Raw genomic sequence first — 23,597 nt, forward strand, 5'->3', positions numbered from 1 at the left:
AGAATGCCGGATGCAGGACAGAAAGGACAGCTGGATTCTTGGAGGACAAGGGTGGACAAGGCGGTCCTAGAAGAAAACATCTGAGACCCGAAGGGAAACGGAAACAAGTCTAGAAGAAACATAGATCAGGGATGAGGGAACAAACCAGGGTCCCCAAACTTTGGGATCCCCCTAGACCACATTCATCCTGCTACGGCTTGGTACCCAGGGCTTGCTGAGGCCGCTCTTTCCAGCAAAGAATTCATAAGCCTCCGCTGAGACACTATATTTCTCTGCACACTCATCCCCTGAAGCCGCTAGTGGAGGAAGGATGATAATATCTCTTCCTGTTTAATGAGGCCACTGGGCAGGGGTTCTATCATTATTTCGCAGTAATAATTCTGTTGCAGATCTCCAGGCTTAAAGAGAGTACCAGCCTTGTCTTAGTCAGGGTTTCTATTCCTGCACAAAATATCGTGACCAAGAAGCAAGTTGGGGAGGAAAGGGTTCATTCAGCTTACACTTTCCACACTGCTGTTCATCACCAAAGGAAGTCAGCACAGGAACTCACACAGAACAGGAAGTTGAAGGCAGGCCCTGATGCAGAGGCCATGGGAGGAAGCTGCTTACTGGCTTGCTTCCCCTGGCTTGCTCAGCTTGCTCTCTTATAGAACCCAGGACCACCAGCCTAGGGATGGCGCCACCCACCATGGGCCCTCCCACCCTTGAAGCTCATGGAGGCATTTCCTCAAGGGAGGCTCCTTTCTTTGTGATAACTCCAGCTTGTGTCAAGTTGACACCCAAAACCAGTCGTAACCAGCCTGGTACAAGAAGGGCACTCACTGGGGATCTGAATTTGCAAAGTCCAGGCAATGTGGAGCACTGTCACTTCAGAAGGGGGCGTTCAAGCCTTGGTTTAGGTCCCCTTTACCTCACAGAGCTCCTAGGGAGGTTGAGAAAGGAATTTCTTTTTTTTTATTTTTTTTTTATTTTATTAACGAGTATTTCTTATATACATTTCGAGTGTTATTCCCTTTCCCAGTTTCCGGGCAAACATCCCCCTCCCCCCTCCCCTTCCTTATGGGTGTTCCCCTCCCAACCCTCCCCCCATTGCCGCCCTCCCCCCACCAGTCTAGTTCACTGGGGGTTCAGTCTTAGCAGGACCCAGGGCTTCCCCTTCCACTGGTGCTCTTACTAGGCTATTCATTGCTACCTGTGGGGTCAGAGTCCAGGGTCAGTCCATGTATAGTCTTTAAAAGGGGAACAAGAATACCCTTGGCAGGGAAGAGAGAGGCAAAGATTAAAACAGAGACTGAAGGAACACCCATTCAGAGTCTGCCCCACATGTGGCCCATACATATACAGCCACCCAATTAGACAAGATGGATGAAGCAAAGAAGTGCAGACCGACAGGAGCCATATGTAGATCGCTCCTGAGAGACACAGCCAGAATACAGCAAATACAGAGGCGAATGCCAGCAGCAAACCACTGAACTGAGAATAGGACCCCCGTTGAAGGAATCAGAGAAAGAACTGGAAGAGCTTGAAGGGGCTCGAGACCCCATATGTACAACAATGCCAAGCAACCAGAGCTTCCAGGGAGAAAGGAATTTCTAAGCCTGCTGACCCTCCACAAAGAGGCGCTGCTGAACTTTAAGGAACCGTGAGTGGGAATCCATACCTCTGCTCTGCCTTCCTCTCAAAAATATGTGGAAAGAAAGTGTAAGGCGGCATCTTGGAACTAGCTTTGATTCTGTTGGTGCTTGATCTTCTGAGCTTCTCATTTTCCTCAGGAAAGTGACAGAGTCTGGTCAGACAAGGACCCTAAAGATCTATGATTGTGACAAAGACCAGGCTGCAGGGTGTAAAAGGTGTCCAGGTGACCAGGCTTGTTCTTAGAATCCCAGCAGGTTATCAGAGGCAGGAGGATTGCCACAAGTTCAAGGATAGCCTGATCAAACACAGCAATCTCTGGGCCAGCCAGAGCTATGTGGAACTTTTTTAAAAAGTAAAGCAAAGCAGAATAGTGTTTAGGTGCTTGAGAAGCTAAAGGTATTGAACTTATTGGATAGATCATGAGTCAAGGTAGTGTATGGTACCAGCATGACCCCACCTACTTGTAACTGCCTCCAGAACCACCCAGACACTGCTTTAAACATGCACACATGCATGCGCGCACGCACACGCACACACACACACACACACACACACACACACACACATGCATTCATACATGACGCACACATTCCCAATGTCTTCCATAGGTGCAAATTATCTCTGTTCTGATAAACTCTGCCTCAGGTCTCTGGCCATATTCCTGCATGTTGCCCATGGTGAGCAGTGGGCAGAGCTAAAGACCCAAGTATCAGAGGACAATGGAGACCCCAGAATTCCATGAGCAGCCCTTCCCAGAGCAAATAAGGCACAGTAATAGAGAGAGTCTGGATGGAGATATCTATAAGAGGGTCAGTCTGGAGAGAATTAAGGATCTCTTAATTAAGAAGTATCAGCTATGAGAAAGGGTCACATAGCTGGCTTTACAGTTTCTTTATCTTATCAACATCCCTGTTACCATATAGGAGACAAATAAGGTAGCATCCAGGTAAAAGGTAAGTTGACATGTTGAGATATGAGACTTGGCTTATGCCTGGACCAGACCCTCCCTTAGAAACTAATAGTTAAAAACTCAGTATATCAATGAGCCTTCATTTGTAGGCTGGTATTTGGCTGTTGCCCCTTGCTATTAGACACAGGTTATGGACAGATCTGTGGATTCTTGTCTTTCCCTGCCTGCTCTGGCCCAAAATGACCAATCTGAGTCAATGGAATTCCTTCTGGAAAGAGGGAAAAGGCCTGGTTGCGTGGGTAGCTCACCTCATGTTAGGTAACCCAATGATTATCCCCATCTCTGAGCTAGGACTGAGCTGGAACTCCCTTACACGTCACATAAGGAGGTGAGGCCATAAATGACTGGAAACCTCCCGGATTTACACTCCTCACTAGCACCAAGTCCAGTCACTGGCTGACCTATGTTATCCCTGCTTTCTTTCCTTGAGAAGAGAGGAAGAGAAACAGATACAGTTGGTCAGACTGAGATGGGATCTACTGTCTACTGCAAATTTTCCCCCAGGCAGCTGGAAGCTGGGTAGGACTGACCAGCACTGGGCTGCGGCGAGCCTCCATCAACGTCGCCTGTGAACATCTGCAGTTATGTGGGCTCTCTGACCCATTCCTTAGGCGTACAGAGCCACCTGGCACTTTCCTAGCCATTCAGAAAGGGGTATGTATTGACTGTAGAATGTAGTATCTTGACAATACCTGAACCGTTTGCAGACTATCTGTGTCTATGGGGATAGTTGGCTCAGTGGCTTGTTTTAAGAGTGCTGAACTTCACAACCCCACACCACATGTCATTCCATCTGTTGACTCTTTTTTTAGACTTTCAAAGCAAATAAAACTTTATTTCATTTTGTTTCTGAGCAACTGACCCCCCTTTTTGGCTTCTTTTAACATAATATTTTAATTTACTCTTTGAGAATTTAATATGTTCATATGATGTATCTTGATCATGCCCCTTCCTTGTCCCTGCTTCCAGTTCCTTCCACATTTCCCTCTTTCACATCCCTCTCCCAACTTCGTGTCTTCATTTTTATAGCTCGTCGTCAATGGAGTCCAATCAATGCTCAACTACACATGGGTGAGGGGCCGTCCACTGAAGCCTGGCTAACCTATCACACCCATAAAGAAAACTGGCTCTCTGTCTCTTGGCAGCCATCAACTGCCAATAGCTACTCAACCAGGGGTGAGGATTGTGAGCTCTTCTCCCATTCATGCTGGCATCATGACTGGCTTGAACTTGTACGGGCACCAACATTTCTGGGAGTTCATGAGGACAGTGGTCTTGCTGTGTCCAAAGACACTGTTTTGCCCCAGCCTTCCTCAAGCTCCAGCTCTTAGAGTCTTTCTGGTCCCTCTTCTACTAGGCTTCCTGACCATTGGGTGGGAGGGCCATGTTATTCATGTCCCATTTACAGCTGAGCACATCACAGATACACGTTCTCCACCTTTGAACCACGGCCCAGTGAGTTAAACCACAAAGTCAGTGAGTTAAAATCGTGAGTTGCCAACTCCCAGATGTTAACACCTTGAGCAAGTTCAGTCCTACTACGTCACTACTCTGGCCTTTTTGACAGACTGTCCACTGACAGACTCTAGGCCGTAGCAGTCCATTGGCTGGTGTGGAACCCAGAGGCTTCAGAAAGCAATTGGAAGGGAATAGGAAGAAAGTATTGGTCTATTATTTCTACGCAGGGCTGAACATTTTAAGCATTTAATATTTTTCTAAGTCTATAAATCTAATATGAATACCTATCTTATCTGTAGCTCACCAAACAGAATCTGACAGCCAATGTGGGCTTCTCCCACACAGTGTAGTCAGCCTCCTAAAAGCACAAACAGAGGCTTATCTGAAGGGTGATCAATATTGGTATGAAAACTGAGGGCTGGTGACTAATCCGGAGGAGGGTGAGTTGACAGAGGACTTTAGCCAATGTTTACAGAAGACATTCGCTCCGAATTTATCAGGTGATAATTGCACATTGATATTTATTATGAATCCTCCAGATTCCTCCACCCCAGGAGGTCAGGGCACAGCTGGTGTCTTTGGTACAGCACATTGCTTCTCAGATCTCAGAAGAGCCTGGGGGAAGCACAGTATCCCTCTAGATCTCAGGAGAGGAGTCCTAACAACTACCCTCCACAGACGTCCCTCCCCTTCCAACAGATACTGTTCTCTGGAAGGAAAGGAGGAAGCCTGGCCTCAGGACCATCAAGTTCACTTCCTAGGTGTCCCCTTATTTCTTTTAAGATGAAAATCATCCTGCCTGATGTCTATAGCTCAGAGTTGCTGGAGTAGTGTGGTGAGTGGTCACTGGCACTGTGGTTTCCTTATTTGACTCAAGGATACAGGCCCTGAATGGTTAGGATACTCTGAGATCCCAAGCCTTAGAAGTAGAATTCAGAATTTGAACCCAGGTACCTCCGGCCACAGAGCTTTGAACATAAGCAGGTGCTCCTGGGAGATCGTAGAGTACACGTTATTCGGGCTGAGGCATGTGGACCATCTGGGGCAGCATCACCTAGAAGCTAATCTAGGTGCAGAATCTCAACATTGGTGCCCCACCTCACACCCATAAAGCCGCACTGCTTCCACATCTGTATTTATAAAGTGCTCTTCCGGTGACTCTGGCTCAGAATCACTTTGATAGATGAACTGAAACATGACATGAGAGTCTCGCCATGGGCCGGATGGGAGCCTCTATAATCACAAGCTGTGAGAATCTGGTGGTGTGGACAGGGGCAGGAATGCACAAAGAAGTGTGCAAGGAAAACTGTGCAAGTGTGGAGTGGCAGGCAGTCTCAGTAACTATAGTCTGACACCACATCTCCAGGGACTCTCCCTTCGTGAGAAAACTCTAAGCCCTCCTAGAATATTTCTTGTGTGGATACCCTTACTTTTGGAAGACTGTGTGACACATTCTCATTGTTTCTTTGTTTCTTTTCTTCCCTTCCTTCCTCCTCCTCTTCCTCCTTCTCCTCTTCTTCCTTCTTCTTTTCCTCTTTCTCTTTTTTCTTCCTCCTCCTCTTCCCTCCTCCTCCTCCCTTTCCTTCTCAAGAAAAGAAGGACAAACCAGGAAGAGTTATTTGCCAAAACTGACATGTCCCAACAGTTTTCCCACCAGAGGTCCCTCTACTCCTGATGCCCTTGGAGGACAGTGTCAAATCTTGTTTACTTCAGGAGTGAGTCCTCTTTGTTTCTGTATGGAGCATAGATAATGTTCTCAAATTAGGTGAGAGAAGCTTCAGTTTACAGAACATTTTCCTCATGAGTGTTGTCCTTGAGTTAAATCTTCTAGTCCATTCCAGCTGCTATGGCAAAATATCATACTGAAGTTCATTCGTCTCAGTTCTGGAGGTTGTGGAGTAGAAGATCAGGGCCCTGCCTCCTGGTTCATGTTGTTGGTATTACAGAGCGTCCCCACACATTTGGAAGACACCCACTAGCACTCCTATAAGAACAGTAGTCCTACTCAGGAGGGCTCTACCCCCATGAACCAGTCACTCCTCCCCAACTCCACCCTCCTAATGCTGCCCCTTGACTAGGATCTCAGCATATGAATTTGGTAAGAGCCTATAAGCAGCTAGATAACCATGAATCCTAAACTCACAAGAGCACTGATATATCACTTCAAAATACAATGAGCAAGAATGCCCGGACTAAGGTCTAGGCACACATATACACCAGTGCTTTGAGATGTGCAGAAAAGCATCTACTCACCACTCAGCAGCATAAAGTCCCATCCTGGGGGTCAGGTACCCAGTGAAATTTGACTGTAGAAGAGGCTGCCCGGCCTATCTCCCCCTGTACTTTCTCAGGTAACACCGTCCAAGCTATGCAACACTCCCAGGAAGCTTAGGACTCTCTCAAATCACGGTAACCTGTGTTTTCACATCTCAACATTGTGACTTCTATGAGCTGCATTATTTAGCCCTCATGACACTGAGAACCACGTGTGCTGGCTGGTTTTATACCAGCCTGACACAAGCTAGAGTCATCTGAGAGGAGAGAGCCTCTCCTGAGAAAATGCCTCAGTAAGATCCAGCTGCAATGCATTTTCTTAATTAGTAATTGGTGGGGGACGGCCCAGCCCATTGTGGGTGGTGCCATCCCTGAGCTGGTGGCAGTCCTAGGTGCTATAAGGAAGCAGGCACATATCTGTTTTCCCATATTGGTTTCACCTTAAAGTGGCCAAAATAGAACTGACTAAATCAAATTTTCCATGATGATGATGATGATGATGATGACAATAATTTGTTGTTGTTTTGCTTTATAAATGTCTGGATGGACAGGATTTGGATTATGATGACTTTGTGTCATCACCTTAATTCCCATCCTGTTCACAATGTCTGGAATCATGTGAACTTCCAGCCTTGTTTCATGCGTCTGGACAGAGTGATTTCAGTCCAACCGACAACAGTTCCAGAGGGTGGATATGCTAAGGGGCGCGCGCACACACACACACACACACACACACACACACACACACACACACACACCAGTTCTTCCTCTGATGTACGGCCTTTTCACCTCTTCCACCACAGCTGGCTTCAGGGTTAAGCAGGCACAGGAGTAAAAGAGGAAAGAAAACAAAAGCAAGGTGAATCAGATCCAAACTAGACGGTGAGAAGCAGCCCTGCCTCTCCTTTCTCCCAATCCCCGCTTGCTAACCGATGTTCTCCATCACCGGGATGAACTGGGTTGGCTTGCTATTGACATTCGGGCAATCTACTCGGTAAAGCTTAACAGTTTCCATCCCCTCTATGACTTTGTCAGTGCTTTCAATGGCTCACCTTCCCTGCCAGGTCCTCACAGTACCACACTGACTCCTTTCCCTTTTCTTCTTTCCCCTCAAGCATGCAAACGCAAAGAGCAAGAACCAAACAAAGACAGGAACAACTCCCAGAAGAAATCCCGCCTGGTGTTCACGGACCTCCAACGCCGAACACTGTTTGCCATCTTCAAGGAGAATAAGCGCCCTTCGAAGGAGATGCAGATCACCATTTCCCAGCAACTTGGGCTGGAGCTGACCACTGTCAGTAACTTCTTCATGAATGCCCGGCGCCGCAGCCTGGAGAAATGGCAAGATGACCTAGGCACAGGGGGCTCCTCGTCCACCTCTGGCACTTGTACCAAAGCATGATGCAAAGACTCTCACCTGGGCACAAGTCACCTCCACATGAGGACAACACATACCAAAAACCAAAACCAAAACCAAAACCAAACCATACCAAAAAGAAAAAAAAAATCACAAAGACATCAGATTCTTAACTGGGGCCCTTCACTGGTGACTTGAAAGCACAATTCTCTTGAAACTTCTAATCTAGCTGTAATCATAGGCCAGGTGTCCATTTTCTTTTGTTTCATTTTAAATGGCTACAGAGTCCACGTGCACGCCGAAAATTAATCTCTTTGAACCAGACACTGTCCTCTGAGTATGCTAAGCAACCCAGAGATCCAAATGGGGCCTTCTTGGAGTGAATCAATTACAGCACGGTGTCAACCAAACTCAGTGTAGCTGTAAGCATCAATGGTCTTATCCAGGCCCTGTCAACCTCTTGCTATCATTAGTTCCCCATGAGTAATTGTGGGTATTTGGCCTGAGCATAGACAATTCCAAAATACTACGATAAGAGAAGTATTTAACAAGAAAGGCCTCAAGTGCTTAGCTTCTTTCTATCACACTATATTAAACTTCTCAGCCATAACTTTACAAAAAAAAATCAGAATGGTAATTACTGAGCACAAGTTTTAAATATGGAAATCAATAAAAAAAAATCCAAGGACCTGTTTTTTCCAACTCAGGCATCTTTTCAATGGATAGTTTAGAAAGCTTTGATTTCAGTTTACAATTTTTTCTTTTCCTTACCTCCTGGAAATCTCATGTGGTCTTTTTGGATCCGTCAAAAAAAAAAAAAAAGTCAATTCACTTGAGCTCAAAGTATCAAGCACAACGAAGATAAACAGACAGAAGGAAGGTTCTGGTTTCAATGCATCCAGTTTGACAAGGCGGTTTACATCTGTCTTTACTGTCGTGAAGTCATTAGGGAATTATTGGGAATATGGCTTCAAGCACACTTTGCAGTTTGTTACAAATTCTGTTTGTACATAATGCAGACGCACACTCAGGAGGCCAATTTAACTGTTACAGTACAGGAGCAAACGCATCACTTAAAAAGATCTAGATTTTTTTAGATCATTCCTTGATTTACTAGTCACCCAGTTCCTCCTGTGTGCATCATGACTACGGTTCATTCTCGTCGTTCTTGCCGATTCGTATTGTCCCCTATCCCATCCCATTAGTTGGGATGTCTCTATTGTTTTCTACAAAGAAACAGTTTAATAAGCCACTTCCTGTCGTCTCTTCCTAACTCTCTTCCATTGCTGATTCGTCCTTGTAAAACAGCCGACGGAATCTGGAGAGAACACAGCACACCAAAGAAGCAGAAATTCTGCAAACCAAAGATATTTGTTACCTGCCATTTTCTAGCCTACAAATACTGTGATTACTTTTAGAGATCAGAGCACCTCTGTAACTCCGAGTGGCATTCGGCTCTTGTCTTGGGCTCACCACCTGGCTGAGTAGACCAGCTATGCTGGTCAATGACATTAGCCAAACATCCAGGCAGTGGCTTCACCACGCCGCCGGCTCTGGTTGTCACCTTCTCATAGCAAGTGGAAGAGGGCCCACAGAACTCTGGGAGATTACAAAGGTCGCTATGTGCATATTTACCAGTGAATGGCCCCAGGTGGGCACCACGAGGTGTTCGGAGCAAGCCAAAAGCTTCGATGACTCTTTACAGACACTTGAGACTGACTTTTGTATGAATTACTTAATTGAAACCAAAGAAATTTTTTTTTTCTGCACCTACTTCTGCAACAAAACAGAACTGTCCCATTGGATGAGTAAACGATTCCATCAATCACTGGAAATCACCACCAACGGAAAGAAGCACGCTAGAATGAGGAAACAACAAAGCCACCGAAGACACACTGTGTTCGAACAGACCTTTTGGGACACTCTTATCTTTTATTTTATTTTATTTTTTGGAAGCAGAATTTGAAAGAAAGGGTTGAGACACGAATCAAAGTACAGAGGAGCCTCAACGGCAGCTGCTTCATATGACGACTCACTCGGTGATCTTAACGTTGAAGATTGTCTTTAATTTGTGCCTATGCAGTTTTTTCAAAAGAACATGGAGACGGCAACAGAAACCTCAACAGCTACAATACCAAAGACGAGGATTCTCACACCTTTTTGTCTCAGTTCATTACCTTCCTTTGCCTGGCTAAAATACTTATAGCGTCATTGATCTGTACAAAGGTAATCGATTTTGTTTCTTTAAGCAACAAAAGGAAAGGATCATTTGTTTGATTTTATTGTTTCCCTTTAGTTTCGTTTCATGGCTTTTTACCCAACATGGAATCCTCCCCACCCCACCCCACCCCCGCCCAACCCTACACATAAGGTTCCATGGACTCCAAATTTGAGATGCTGGGGGTACTGAAAGATGTTCCTTTCTCCCTTCGGCAGAGCATGGGAAATATTACTGCCGCTTGAATGTCCGTGGCTTAACCCTTAGGCTTGGTTGCTTCTGTGTTCAGTCTTGTCATTAGAGGAGGGGAGGGGAGGGGAACAAGGACCGGGGGTAGGGGGTCTAGGTGATCCATCCTCTCCAGAACCAAAGAATTTATAGAGAAATTGACAGCCTCATCTTCATGTGATTGCCACATATTAACAGGGCTTCATTTGGGGGTGGGGAAACATGTAAAAAGAATGACCAGTTTCTACTTTTCTATTAGCTTTTTAAAAAAAAAGATCAGCTGTAAAGTTGCATTTCTAAAGAAAGATATATATATAGATATATATTAAATGTACAAGGACACATATAGACTAACCCGCATTGGTGATAACCCAAAGTTTTTGCTGTTCAACTTTTTGTTTTGTCATAAGCACCATTCGTTGAGTATTCAGTTCACAACTGTGCCCATTCTCACGCCATCCCAGCGTTAATTAGTCACTGTGGTTGTACTCATATCTCCATATAAGTTCATGGTAAAAGTTGAAGTCCATTTAGGCATTTCTACCTGTAACCTGTTGATGAATGGATTCATGATGTGAGTATTCAGTCATCTCTATTCGCCTCAACTGTCAGAAGCAAGGTTTATCCACCAGATTAACTCAGAGCTGTGCTGCTGGCAGTGGGAAACTTATCCTTCATCGTTGCTGGGAATACTCGGTGATTCATTCCCATCTGCTGTGGAGCAGAACACCAGAAATCCATTTTCCAGCCCTTATCCATGCCCTTATCCATCAGAGTATTCTAGATCCCTCTCGCTGAGTAGATCCAACACAGGCTTCTCATGGGGAAGTCCAGCTTCTATCACAATAGGTGGATCAGGTCTCCTCAGGGTGGTAATTACCAGTTTGCACTGACAAGCTTGAGCCCAACCATAGCTGGCACTGGGGTAGAACAGGATTGTTGAGGGGAGGAGAAAAGTCCTGGAGAAAAGACATACAGCAGACTGTGAGGAGAGTTCCAGATCCCTGTCCCTGGAGAGCCACATCCACATCATCTGCCTTGACTCTTTACTCAACCCATGTGGGCAGTCCTGTGTACGGGGCATCATATCTAAAGCTGAGAGAATGTGACCCTGTGGTATTTTGGTAATTTATCCTACCTAGGGAGTGTTCCTTTCATTTTCCCTTTGTCCCTTGCTTATAATTCATGGACTTTTGGTCAAATGACCAAGAAAAAGCATATTTCCTCAGAGGCTTCCTCCCATTTCAACTTGGTCAGATGAATATTATCTTGGGTCTTACAAAATGAGTCCTTGTGACTTGTGGACAATGGGAACAGTGGTTCCGCTTGAATACAGACTGCAGAACAGAGCATCTTGCTTTGGTTAGTGACTGACACTCATTAACAACATTTGGGGCTCTGCATCCTTGGAAGATAATGGCATGGAGGAAAAAGGCACGACATTCCCTCTAGGAACTCTCCATAAATGGCTCTTCTATCTCAGATCATATCAAAGAGAATACTTGCTTTCAAAAATTATTTACATACACACAAACACATAAATGTGTAGGTGCATCTGTACACACGTGTCCAAATTTCAGGCCAAAGTATTGTTTTGCTAGATAGCTGAAAGAAAAAGTATTATGCTGAAAGGTTATAAAATTTAATCCAGTGTCTTTTCTCAAAGCCTTTGATTTTTTATTTTAAATAACAGTTTCAGAGGAAATAACTATTTGGACTTGCTATAGTCTACAGTCTACATTCTTAATCCAAAAATAGTTTCAGGTTACTGCCACCATCAACAACAGTGGGACGCTGTGGAAGAAGAGCTCACAACCAAATTTCACCTCCATAGGATGACAGAAATCCAAAGCTATTAAGTGAAAGGTATATTTTTCCCTAAGCCTTCATATAACTAAGCTTTATTTTTGTTTTCAATGCGATTTTAAAAATGAAGATTCGATTCCTTCATTCTTAGGATTCTTTTAAAGGATAGATAATATATTAAAAGTACAATGACAATAATAAGATGTAATTCCAGTATTTACAAGATTTTCCCATAACGGAATAGAGTATTTGGTTTGTACCATATAGTGGTACAGGCTACTCTGAGGCAGGAAGGAAAGATCAGAGTTGGATACATGGTTCCTGTTTTCTCAAAGGCTCTTTGCAGCTTCAGCATTCAAGACCCAATCTCGTCGTTCCTTCAGGCTAAAGCAAAACAAAACCCAGGAAGGTAAACCTAATGCACATATACCCGAACACACAAATGCACACACGTGCACACATAGTTTCTTAAGGTGAGCAGTGAGTTTCGGAGCCAAATATTAATAATTAAAATTTACATAATCAAACTGAATAATCTTCAAACAAATAACCACTATTCAGTAGGTACAGAGAGGAACTTTCCATTATCAAAACTGTTCATGTTGTATCTGTTAGCTTGATATTAGCAAAATATCATAGAAATACACTTTTGGAAGAAACGGGTCTTTGGGAGCCTGTCTAGTTGGATTTTTTTCAAAATCTACAAACAAACCAAGATTGTTTAAAAAAAAAATTAGGGTCATTAAAAACTGGGGAAAGTAGGTATTTGTGTTGACCACATAGCCCAGACACTACTTTGACAGTATCTTTTTGAGATTCCTACCCAATCAGGGCTGACTTCTTACTGTCTTGTAGCAACAGGGCAGTAACGCTCTGACTTGCTAGTCAAACCAAGTGAATGGGCGGGAAGCAGGTGAAGAGGAAGGGATAGAGCCTTTCTGGTAGTTATTTTCAAAGCTGGATGGCTTAACAGTTCTGTGCTATTGGCTAACTGCAGAGACCAGTTGTTAAAAAAAAAAAAAAGTCCCACTCAAGAAGAACAGTATCCCAGGTGGTTGCTTGGAACTGTGAAGTCTTATTTTTCTATCAATGCTTTGTTTCTTTGCCAGGTAGGAGGTAAGGGTAGATGAATGATTGATTTACCTTAGAAAGTCCCAAGTACTTATGAAACAAAACTTAGTCTTAAAATAACAGGATATCATATATATAAAATATATATATGCAAAACTTTTTATCAGTGCCCATGGGTTATGCTATAAGTCCACAGGACCTCAAGTGCTCATTGACCTCAAGTTACACAACTAACAGTCATGGGGAAGCAAAAGCTAGAGTCCAAACTCTACCTCTCTAGACTTTGAATTAGGTTGCTTGACATTACCCAGTTTATACATTTTTAGTGGGGAAAAAAATGTATATAAGGAAAAACAAAAGAATCACCAAAGGTTAGTCATTTCATGGGAATATTCCATTTGTCTCCATTTTTAGCAGCAGTCATTTTACATGGCATAGACCTTGTCCTTGTTAGATAAGTCTGCCTGACATTTACACAGTCTGGGAGCTTGAATGTATACAGATCTAGATACATATTTCAACATAGATCCTCACAGTTGACTTTACGTCCACATCCATTTGCCTAGAGGTGTCTAGACTGTGTACATGCAAGTGGGTACAGACGTGCTTAAAGCATATACAAATTGTAACCTGTTACAATAAATAAACTTCAAATCACCGTGCGACATGTATGTGATACTTTGACAATGGACCTTGTCTCTATTATTTCTTTGTAATGCTGAAAACCAAAGTGCGGAGACGTAAGCAAAAGTATCCCGCCATCTTCATTCATCACGATACTTGAAATTAATTTCGTTTGGGTGCAGCCACGACAAAGAACTTTTGGTGGAACGTTCGATATTATTTTCTCGTCTGTGTTAGATGTTTAACGACTTTGGTTAAATAGCTTTATCCTGGTTCTCTAGTAACTAGAGCTAAATCCAAAGACCTTAAAAAGAACAAAAGAACGGGGTGGGCGTCGGGGTGGGGGGAGGGATGCAGAGTATAGTGCAAACCAGTGACAGAAAGCGGACCTGGTGTCCAGGGTTGAAAGAATGATGGTGTGGTCTTGTGGAGGTTGTGTTAGCTAGGTCAGGGAGGGGAGGAGGTGATGATTTTTCCTCCATGTTTGTCACATCTAAGTGGTCTTTAATGTGATAAAGCTTTAGAAGTTATACTTTGCTGCTTTATTTTATTTTAGACTATAGAGCGAAATGACCCATTTTGTCCACCAAAAAAAAAAAAAAAGGAAGACAACCCCCCCACACACACACCTCAGCTATGTTTTAACCTTTCTCTTTCAGTTGCGACCCCAACAAGCTATTAATATAATTAATTTATTTAAATTAGTTCCTTGTATGCTAGCATGTAGGATGCGGGTAATTATTTAATTCTCCTCCCTTGGTTTGATTTTACTCCTTGTTCTTATTTATCATGATCTAGAGCCGCGGAGCATCCGAGATGCAAAACCCTGGCTGCTGTAGAATGTAGTATGCTTCATAAAGCGGTGAACTTCTGTTACAGGGAAGAAACATAGGTTACAATGAAAATGAAAAAGAAAAAAAAAACAATCTGGGTGTATTTCCCTTCTTGGATTAACTTATAAGATGGTTTAATGGTTATTAAATTATTGAATTTAAGTTCACAGCCCCACCTGGTACCAGGCGAGCTTCACCTCTTAATTATGGGGGGCCCTCAGAGCCTTTCTATTGTAACTTATTTATTTAACTTATTTAGCATCTGCGACAGATGCGCTGTATAGTTTGTGTTTGTTATTTAAAACAAGAGAGCACTGCAGTTTGTTTGCTGTCAGAACAACAGAGCAGATCTGTCTGTGGACAAGCAGTGACTGATCGGTCAGCCTGAACCTGCTTCAGAACTTGAGCTGAGATCCAGCGTCACCAGCCCGGATTTCTGGGCTTTTCTGTAACCGAAACTGGAAAAATAAATAAATAAATAAGAAATTATTAAAAAACCAAAAAAATAAAAGAGAGAGAGAGAGAGAGAGAACCCTTATACTAGCTGCTTCCAAGAAAGAACTCAGTGTGCGTGTAAAGCGAGAAAACAAAAAGGGAAAAAAAGCAGAAAAAAAAAAAAAAGGAAAAAAAAAAAACGGAAAAACTTTCTATTTGTAGTGAGAACCAAAGGAGGCTACCTCACTGACTTTTTCTATTTGTAATTTTAATCGTGTTGACGACACCAAAGATACCAAAGATTCCTTTCTCTGTGCGGTCTGCATTTCGCCTGTGCTCTGTTATGATTTGAACTCTTCTCTCTGACGTACAGTATGGACAACCACAGCTCAGACTCCCCAAAGAAACAATGATGTGTGCGAACGAAGGCGGCTGCTAACCTGGAAAGGGAAATTTTCTGTGTCTCTGGCGTCTGTCTGCTGCCCCCTCCCACGCGCTCAACTTGCGAGTCCGGACACTGCTGTCACTGGATTCTTTATAAAGTTCCCATTCCAATTTGGTGAAGAAGACTGCTTGGAAAGGGTTTGCAGTCCTAGCCTGTGCCTCTGGACCTCTGGAGCTATCACAGGGAAAAGTGTCCCAAGCTACTGCAACTACAGAAATAAGCATTGCGTAGGAGTGCTGGGAGGGACTTTAGGAGTCACTCCTTACCTGACTGGGGCCCAAATCAAAGTAGTTATCTGAGCCTAGGAGAGTAGTAATCCTTTAGCAATGAACAGAAGCTGTAGTTTCTGGATTAATATTTTCATCCTTTAAAGAATCATCTTCGAACACTCGCACCCTAAATTATGTTGCTTAGTAGGGTGGCCAGCCTTGAACTTCTAGGGCTCATTCAGGGTTCTGCCCTGGGAGGCATATTGACTCAAACAGTAATGTGACATTGGAGTGCACCCATTACAACATCTTGAATAAGTAAGCTTGCAGTCGGTGAGAGGAGAAAGCCCAGTCTTGACCTATTGAGTTTATTACTACGGCTACTCTGAAGTCAGTATTTATCAAGCAAGGGCACCTGACTATCACCTCTGATAGACTCTTCCAGCTGTCAGCTTTTTTTAAAAAAAAACTGCTCTTTATTTTTTTTTTACCTAACAGTTCCCATTTCATTTCTAAGCCAATCCTATTTACAAAAGAAATGCAAATAAGCCTCACACTGTTCGATGGTAAAGTGTATTCCTTGCAAATGAAAAATATCCCAAAATATCAGACGAATGGATAGACCCGTTTAGATAATGGCTAAAGTTACTTTTCTCTTTTTCCCTTATCAAGGCTTAATTGGTCTTCTTTAAGTTTCTTTAGATTCTATTAAAATGGCTCAATCACTATTAGGATCATTCACCAGTGTGATTAGAAATTAGCCAGCGGCTCTTTTTTAGCTTTTGGTCAAGTGGGAATTAGCTACACACTGATTTCTATCTCTAGTCTACAGAGCTCTTTACCGAATACTACATTTTTACATTTCACATAATAGTTATCATTGAGCTTTTAAAGAGGCTCTTAGATAAAGCTAAGAAGGGAAGATCAATTTACCCCTCCGTTGCACACCCCAACAGAGTGTAGCCGATAGAGGAATTTACAACAGACTTATAGACTATGAAGCACACACCATTTCCCCTCTCTTTTCATTCATTCTCTTAAAAAAAAAAAAAAAAAAAAGAACAGGGTCTTGTGTGTTCCAAGGTAGCTTTAAACTCATCATGTAGAGGATGGCTTTGAACTCTCAATCTTTCTGCTTCTATGTGCTTAGTGGCGGGGTTACAGTTGTGAACCACCACGTCCAGCCAGTCATCTTTCTGAAGTTTGTATGCTCCATCCAGGCATATGTGAAAGTTCTTTTAACCTAGATAGACCTCCCTCTATGTGTGCTCCTGACTTAGGCAAACCTGCAAGGCTTTCTTTCCAAGCAGTCGATCACCAAATTCCTATTGGCAATAAACATCCCCCAGAATACCTGGGAAACAATAAATTCCCCAAGCAGCAGAGCAACTCCCTGTAAGCAACATCACCTTCCCCAGCCTTCCAACCACCCAACCCCTAGGAGGGAGGACCTAGAAAGAACAACAGCAGCCTGAACACAGAAAATATCTCCACTAGCAGACCCCTCTTCAGCGACAACCCCCACCCCCAGCCTCATGCTTCACTTGCAAAGTGTGACATTACCACGGGACGAGTGCCTTGCTTGAACCAAAGCAACGATTTAGCCAGTCTGGACCTCTCTGTGCTTTTCTTAATCCTTCCGGTGAATACCTCAGCTTCAACTGGGCCTCCAAACAGTAGATTGGTAGGCTTATTGTACTGTGGTGCTTTGCAACGCAACCCTGCAAAGAAAAAGATTTGTACCAATACCAAAGGTTCTTTCTCTATGTCTCTTCCTTCTGCCTCCCCCACTGCCCCCCCTTTTCTAGTCCCTCATGGTTCCAAAGCTTTAATATGAACCTGGGCATGGTGGCAATGCAGACCGCGCAATTCCTTACCGAATTTTCTCAGATATACCTCATAGATAATAGTGTTTAGAGTAATGTTATTATAGCGTATGTAATAAATTATTCACTGTTTCTTTTGGTAACTGTGATTTAAAAAAAAGAGAAAAAAAAGGAAAAAAAAGCTTTATACAGTTAGGTTGTGCTTTTGTAATAGATGAAAATGTGCGCTTAAAAAAAAAAGAAACATGTGTTCTTTTTTTTTTTTTTAATTTTTCTTCTCCCCCTTTGGACTTTATTTGTTCTGGATTGGGGAAAGTTGCAGAATTGAGCCCAAAGTTTACAGTTTCATATTTTGCTGAGAAAACAATCTGTGTTCATTTGCTCTGCTGAAAAGAAAAATAAGAGAGTTATTTTCTACATTTGTGCTGACTGTTCTGTGTTTAACGGTGTAGTATTATAATTAGCAACTGCCAATCAGTGCTATGATTTTATGCATGAGACTAAAAACTTAGCCGTGTGATGCATTGTGGTCTTGATAGCAACGTTTTCCTTTTCGTACTAGATCCTCCCCTTTGGTTCAACAGACATTGTTTATGCATGGGTGCCTATTCTTTGTTAGCCGTCGTGAACAGTTGTGTATACATTAAACTGTGAAAAAATAACGTACACAGTTCGGCCTCAGACAGTGATCATACCGGTTTTCTTGGGAAATGTATTACCTTGAGAAATGCCTTCACACCTGTTGGGATTTTGCTATGAGTCAGATCGAACCGGGCTTGAATTGTAATGAGAAAGTCATCCAAGTTGGAGTTTAGACTACTGGAACCCCCACAAATCGGGAGCCGCATAACCCAGATGTATCACTAGATAGAGCTGAGCAAACTAGAAAGGAGCTGGAGAGAGCAGCTCACCTCTAAATTTTTATCCCACTAAAGGGAATCTTAGCATTATGTTCATGATCTCAGACCTCTTGGGCCATGTATACGACAAGGCTAGTTCATCTAGGCCTCACTTTTCTGGATTTTTCCCCTTGGGGATTGAACTCTGTTGTCAGTTCCCAGTTAAAGAGCATCTGTATCAGTGATCCATGCCTGGCCTTTTTGTACACTCTCACAGAGAAGCCCACCAGTTATTTGGACAAGAATATGTGGTCATTCCCTAAACTTTCACTCACGTGGTCTATCAGACTTTTCCTCCTTCGGTCACAAATGACTCTAGATTGCTCCTTACAAAGCTGTCTATATTCTAAAGGGGACTATAAAGTTTTTGTTTTTATGGTTTTTTAGGGTTTGTGTTTTTGAGAACCAATTTATGAAACCCATCTTGTTTGAATTCCCCAGTCTTTGAGGTCTCTCTGTCTCCAGAAGTAGTTTTCAGGCCCAGGGGCAAACATATTTTTATGTTTGGGTTCTGAGATCTGCTTTTGACCCAGGGGACTGGGCAAACATATTTTTATGTTTGGGTTCTGAGATCCGCTTTTGAGTTTCATACCTACTTCCTACACCAGTATGCTCCCCGCACAACTAAATCAGCTGCCAGGTTCTGCAGTCCTGCAGAAGAGAACGGAGATGAGGACTAACAGCGGAGCACCAGTCTGCCATGCAGAGTTCTGGAAATCACCACCAGACAGCAGAGCGTCGCACGCGTGTCTGTCAGTGAGGACGTCGGAGATGTTCTTTCACTGATGGCGCCAAGGAACGAACGGCCTTATGAGTAGGTTGTGATAATGACAGCATTGTAATGTAGTCTTTTGGGTTTTTTTTTATTCTTCCTTTTATTAATCTGCCAAAGATGGGAATGGATACGAGAACTTTAAAATCAGCTTCTGTAAGCCAGTCTTTGATTGTAATGGTGTTTAATCTCCCGGAATGCTTTACATAAGTCTTCTGCAGTAAATCAAGTCCCTATTTGTTTGCAGAAGTTCTCCTCCTACTCACAAGCCTGCAAACAAACAATTCCTCTTGATGCAGATGTTATAATACCTACAATGTTCCAGCGTTATTTTTGATCCAAAGGGGTGTGTGAGACAGGAGCATGCCTGGCCCTTTTTACAACAAGCAACCCTGGGGTCTGGCTCACTAGAATTTGCCAAGAAGACTTGTCTTATGAAATTCCAGGTATATTTTGTTATGCTGTTTTATTTCCTTTTTTTAAAAAAACTGTGGAAAGTGATACGTTGAATCAAGTGTAAGCTGAGTTTTCCAGACAACTGAAGTAGCTTCATTGTGAATGTTATTTTGTTATTAAAGGGTTTTTACTCAATCTCTGTGCCAATGAATCCTTTTCCTTGGAAACACAAGAACCTCAAAATTACCTCCACTTGACCTGGATTTTCCTCCTGCAGAGGTGTGTGGACCTTGCCTGGGAAATAAATGGTCGTGCCTGGGCTTGGAAAGTAGGTTTGGGGCACTAGGAAGAGATCTCTGTGTCTTTCAGCTAGCTTTAAAGAGACCTGGGCCCATATTTTCCAGCCTCAATCTCTTAGGACCCCAATACTTCTCTAAGGACCCAGGAGCAAATGCCAGCATGAAGGTAGACCCTAATCCCCACAGTAAAGAGCAGGGAGGGAACTTGGTAATCCTGTATCTCCTGTGAACCACTAAGTATCCACTCACCTCAGATTCCACCCAGGAGGATCCTGAGCCTCCTTCACTCAAGGATGTTCTTCCATTTTGACTCCTGCAAGGGTTTCAGTTCTTCACCAAAGTCAGAAGGAGACTCTTACAGATCAGTAGCCTTCCTAGCCACCCTCTGCATATCATTTACCTATATCTGCATACATTTGCATCTATGATTTTTGAGGCAATTCCTTGAGAATCAAAGGTAGGGCTTCCAAGTGTTTTTTCCTAAGTGATTTGCTTCATGGTTCTTAGATGGGAAAGCACGCAGGTGGGGGGGGGTCGTCATCTTGTACCTCAGTGGGGCTAGGCAGGTTACCCAAGCTGTTGATCATATTTAGGGTCAGGTTGAACCACAGTTACTGAGCCTACCAAAAACGTGGCCCACTGATGGCTATTTTATTTCTGCTTGAGCATCCTTTTCAAATAGTTGTAGAACTTGGCTTATTCTCCCATTTCCCTTCCTTTGGCTCCATTTGGCATTTAGCTTGACCCAGCTTAGTTTCTAGTCCATGTTCTTTTTTCAGATAAAGTCAGGGAGTCTGCTATTTGAGGAGAAAGGTTAAGTATTCACAGGCTTCCCATCTAAGAGCCACATAGTTAGAATATACTTCCTTAAATGTAAAATACAACATACCACCACCACCACCACCACCACCACCACAACCACCACCAGGTTGCTTTGAATCACCCAAGGCCAGTGTGAGCCAATAGCTAGCTCTTCATGAAAGACTACAGAGCACCTGGCTCTCATTGGATTTCTCAAAACAAGAATGCAAGCCTCCGCCTGGAGATGTTAACTAAGAGCTACTGAAATTCGGGGCCAAGGGCTCATACGATGTAGCAGTACCTTCTTAGGACATATCATTAAACAACAAATCTTTTTCCTCGGTCCCTAGAACAAACACTTCAGTCCCTTCTCTACAAACCCACGATACCAAAGATTTTCACGGGTCAGGGGAATCGGAAACTAACTTTCTAGTGACTTCTCTTCTGCATCCTTTACTTTTCTCAAAGAAAACATTCCAATGGCTTATGGAGAAAGAGCTGGCCTTCCCCTCCTCCATTCATTCCTCCTCTGAATATTTCTACCAGGTCCTTGCTTGATTAGCATAGATCTGCAGAATCTTTCTTGCCCAGTGAATTCTTACTGCTCCCACCAAACAGAAGGAAAACCAAATTCCAATATATTTTCTTGTATATAGTTTCGTTCAACTCTCACGTTGGCCTCAGGTATGCTCAGTTTGGGTTTAAAGAAACACTAGTTTTACATGCTGGCCTATATGGCTTTGAGCCTCCCTTCTAGTCTTTCAGCTGCTTTATGGTGGTATTTAAAAGTGACCATCATGAGAGAAAGGAGGAGGTAAAGAGAGAACTTGCCCCCTAACCCCTTTTTTAAAGTTTGGAAATGGAAGAGGCCTATGATGTCACAGGGGGCGGGAAGGGGCGGGGCTGTGGAGTGTGGGCCTTCCTGCTATGGACTTGACTCTGTTTCCTGCCCTGGGTGGTGGTGGATCCAGGACTCTAATCCTTTAGCAGAAATCCAACTGCTTGTCGTAAATTTTCATCCTGACTTAGAGACAGCCATGAGACCCCAGTCATGTGCACACCTCTCGTTTTTTGCCTATTTGCCTTTGCTGACACTATCTCCAGGAAATTCATTGGAGGTGGAGGACTTTATTTTAGCCAATCCCTTGTGAGTCCGTTTATTTAATCCCTCCTGTTTTGAAAAGAATAAATAAGCAAGCCCCAATGCTGGCCCACTGCCTTCTTTTCACCCTCTTATGTTTCCAAGCACATTATTCCCAGGTTTGACCCCATCTCAGACGCACTAAGTCACACTGAGCTGAACGATTTTCTGGCGATAATCAACAGGGTGTCTACTCCGTGACTGCCCTGAGATCCTGGCAGGAGTGAAGGTTACGCCTCGGTATTGAGAGGGTGCTCACCCTCGTAGGTTCCCAGTCCTTTCTTTTTGGAAGATTTCTTTGAATGTTGATTGCATTTTCGTGATGGCTCATTTCCCCCACCCCGACATTTGGTCTGCAACGCAGCTTACACTGGATTCTTTCTATTTTTATCCCTATCATTAAATAGTAGTGCTGTAAATTCTACAATTAATGTCAAATAAACTGCTTTAATTCATTGATCATGGCTCAGTTTGCTTTCTTCCTTTTTTTTTTACTGTGTGTGTGTGTGTGTGTGTGTGTGTGTGTGTGTGTGTGTGTGTTCCAGAGATCAAACTCAGGTTACCAGACTTGGCCACAAGTATCTTTACCAGCTGAGCCATCTTTTGGGCTCTTCTTTCTATTTTGATGGAAAGAACTAGGTATATTATTCCTCACATTGAGGGTTCATAGAGAACAGCAAAGTCGTTCTGCCTGGCTCCTGGAAGGACACGCATGTTCTCTGGGCAACTAACCTGTCATTCTTGTTATCACTAAAAGAACATGCAGGGATGCCTGTCAGTTTTCATATTCTTCACTCATTAAAACTTGGAAGGTAGCCTGCTCTATGTGGTCTTGCCCTTGTACAAATGGTATCACAAAAGGAGAATGTATTGTCACCTGTGAAAAAATCAAAACACACAGACAAACATATATAGATCTTGGGGGCCTCACAGGGAACCTAGCCTCTGCCAAAATATATAGCTTACACTTCTAGCGGTTGCCAACTTGAGTTGGCCCCAGCTGAGTGGTTCTTTGATCTTGACTGTGCTAACTCATTCACAGTATCGGCCACTGGTTCTCTGTTTGACTGAGGTTCACTAGGATGGCCTGAGTTTGGACAACTCTAGTTTTTTCATCTCCCAGATAGCAGGGCTCAGCTGAATTCCAGGATTCAAAGGAAATACCAAAAATTCCTTGAGGCCCAAATGTGAAGCTGGTAAGGTCACTTTGGCTGTAGCCTGTTGACTGAAAACAAAACATCAAAGTCCAGCCCAGATTCATAAGGGAGAAATGAGGCAATCTCACCCCTCAGTGGGAACGATGCAAAATCACACTACCAAGAGAAGAGTCAGAGGGTGACCGTGTTTGCCATCTATCACATTCAATATCATCTTAAAAGATCTCCCATGGATTCAAATGCTCAGCTAAATTTTCAAAACACACAAAATCTTATATTGGGCGGTGGGGGGGGTGTTTGGTTTGGTTTGGTTTGGTTGGTTTTTTTTTCTTGTATGTTTTTGTTTTGTTTTGTTTTGTTTTGTTTATACACACCAATCCCTTATCCTTATCTGTTGATTACCCCAATGCCATTAGCATGATCACACACAGAACTCACTTTATGAAGAAACGATTTACAGCTACCAGACTTGCAAAGCAGTTATCACCTAGTGTGGGCTGATACAAGTTAAAATAAAAAGGCCATCCACACACCAGAGTGAATCAGGCCCTATCTGACAGGGGGAAGCATCTTAGAGAACACATAACCCCTCCTGGCTTGTGTCAAGATTGGTCAAGCCAGACGACCACTGGACGTCTCCCATATCGGCCACCATAACCTACCGTTGTTGCTCAGAACAGGAAGCTGTGATGGTAGCTGGCATACACCAAGACTGAGGATCCCTAGTGGCTAGCAAGGCCCCT

General features: G+C 43.3%; 1 protein-coding gene across 1 annotated transcript in view; it reads left to right on the forward strand.

Moving 5' to 3' along the window:
- The window catches only part of Onecut2 (one cut homeobox 2), a 59,133-nt gene extending 39,482 nt beyond the window's left edge, over nucleotides 1–19,651 (forward strand). Inside the window, 1 exon segment of the mRNA NM_001400633.1 lies at nucleotides 7,453–19,651. Within this exon segment, the coding sequence (NP_001387562.1) occupies nucleotides 7,453–7,739 (287 nt within the window). The 3' untranslated portion in view covers nucleotides 7,740–19,651.
- Nucleotides 19,652–23,597: the final 3,946 nt, after the last annotated feature.

Source organism: Rattus norvegicus, chromosome 18 (assembly GCF_021556685.1).
Source record: "Rattus norvegicus strain SHRSP/BbbUtx chromosome 18, alternate assembly SHRSP_T2T, whole genome shotgun sequence".
NCBI classification, from domain to species: Eukaryota; Metazoa; Chordata; class Mammalia; order Rodentia; family Muridae; genus Rattus; species Rattus norvegicus.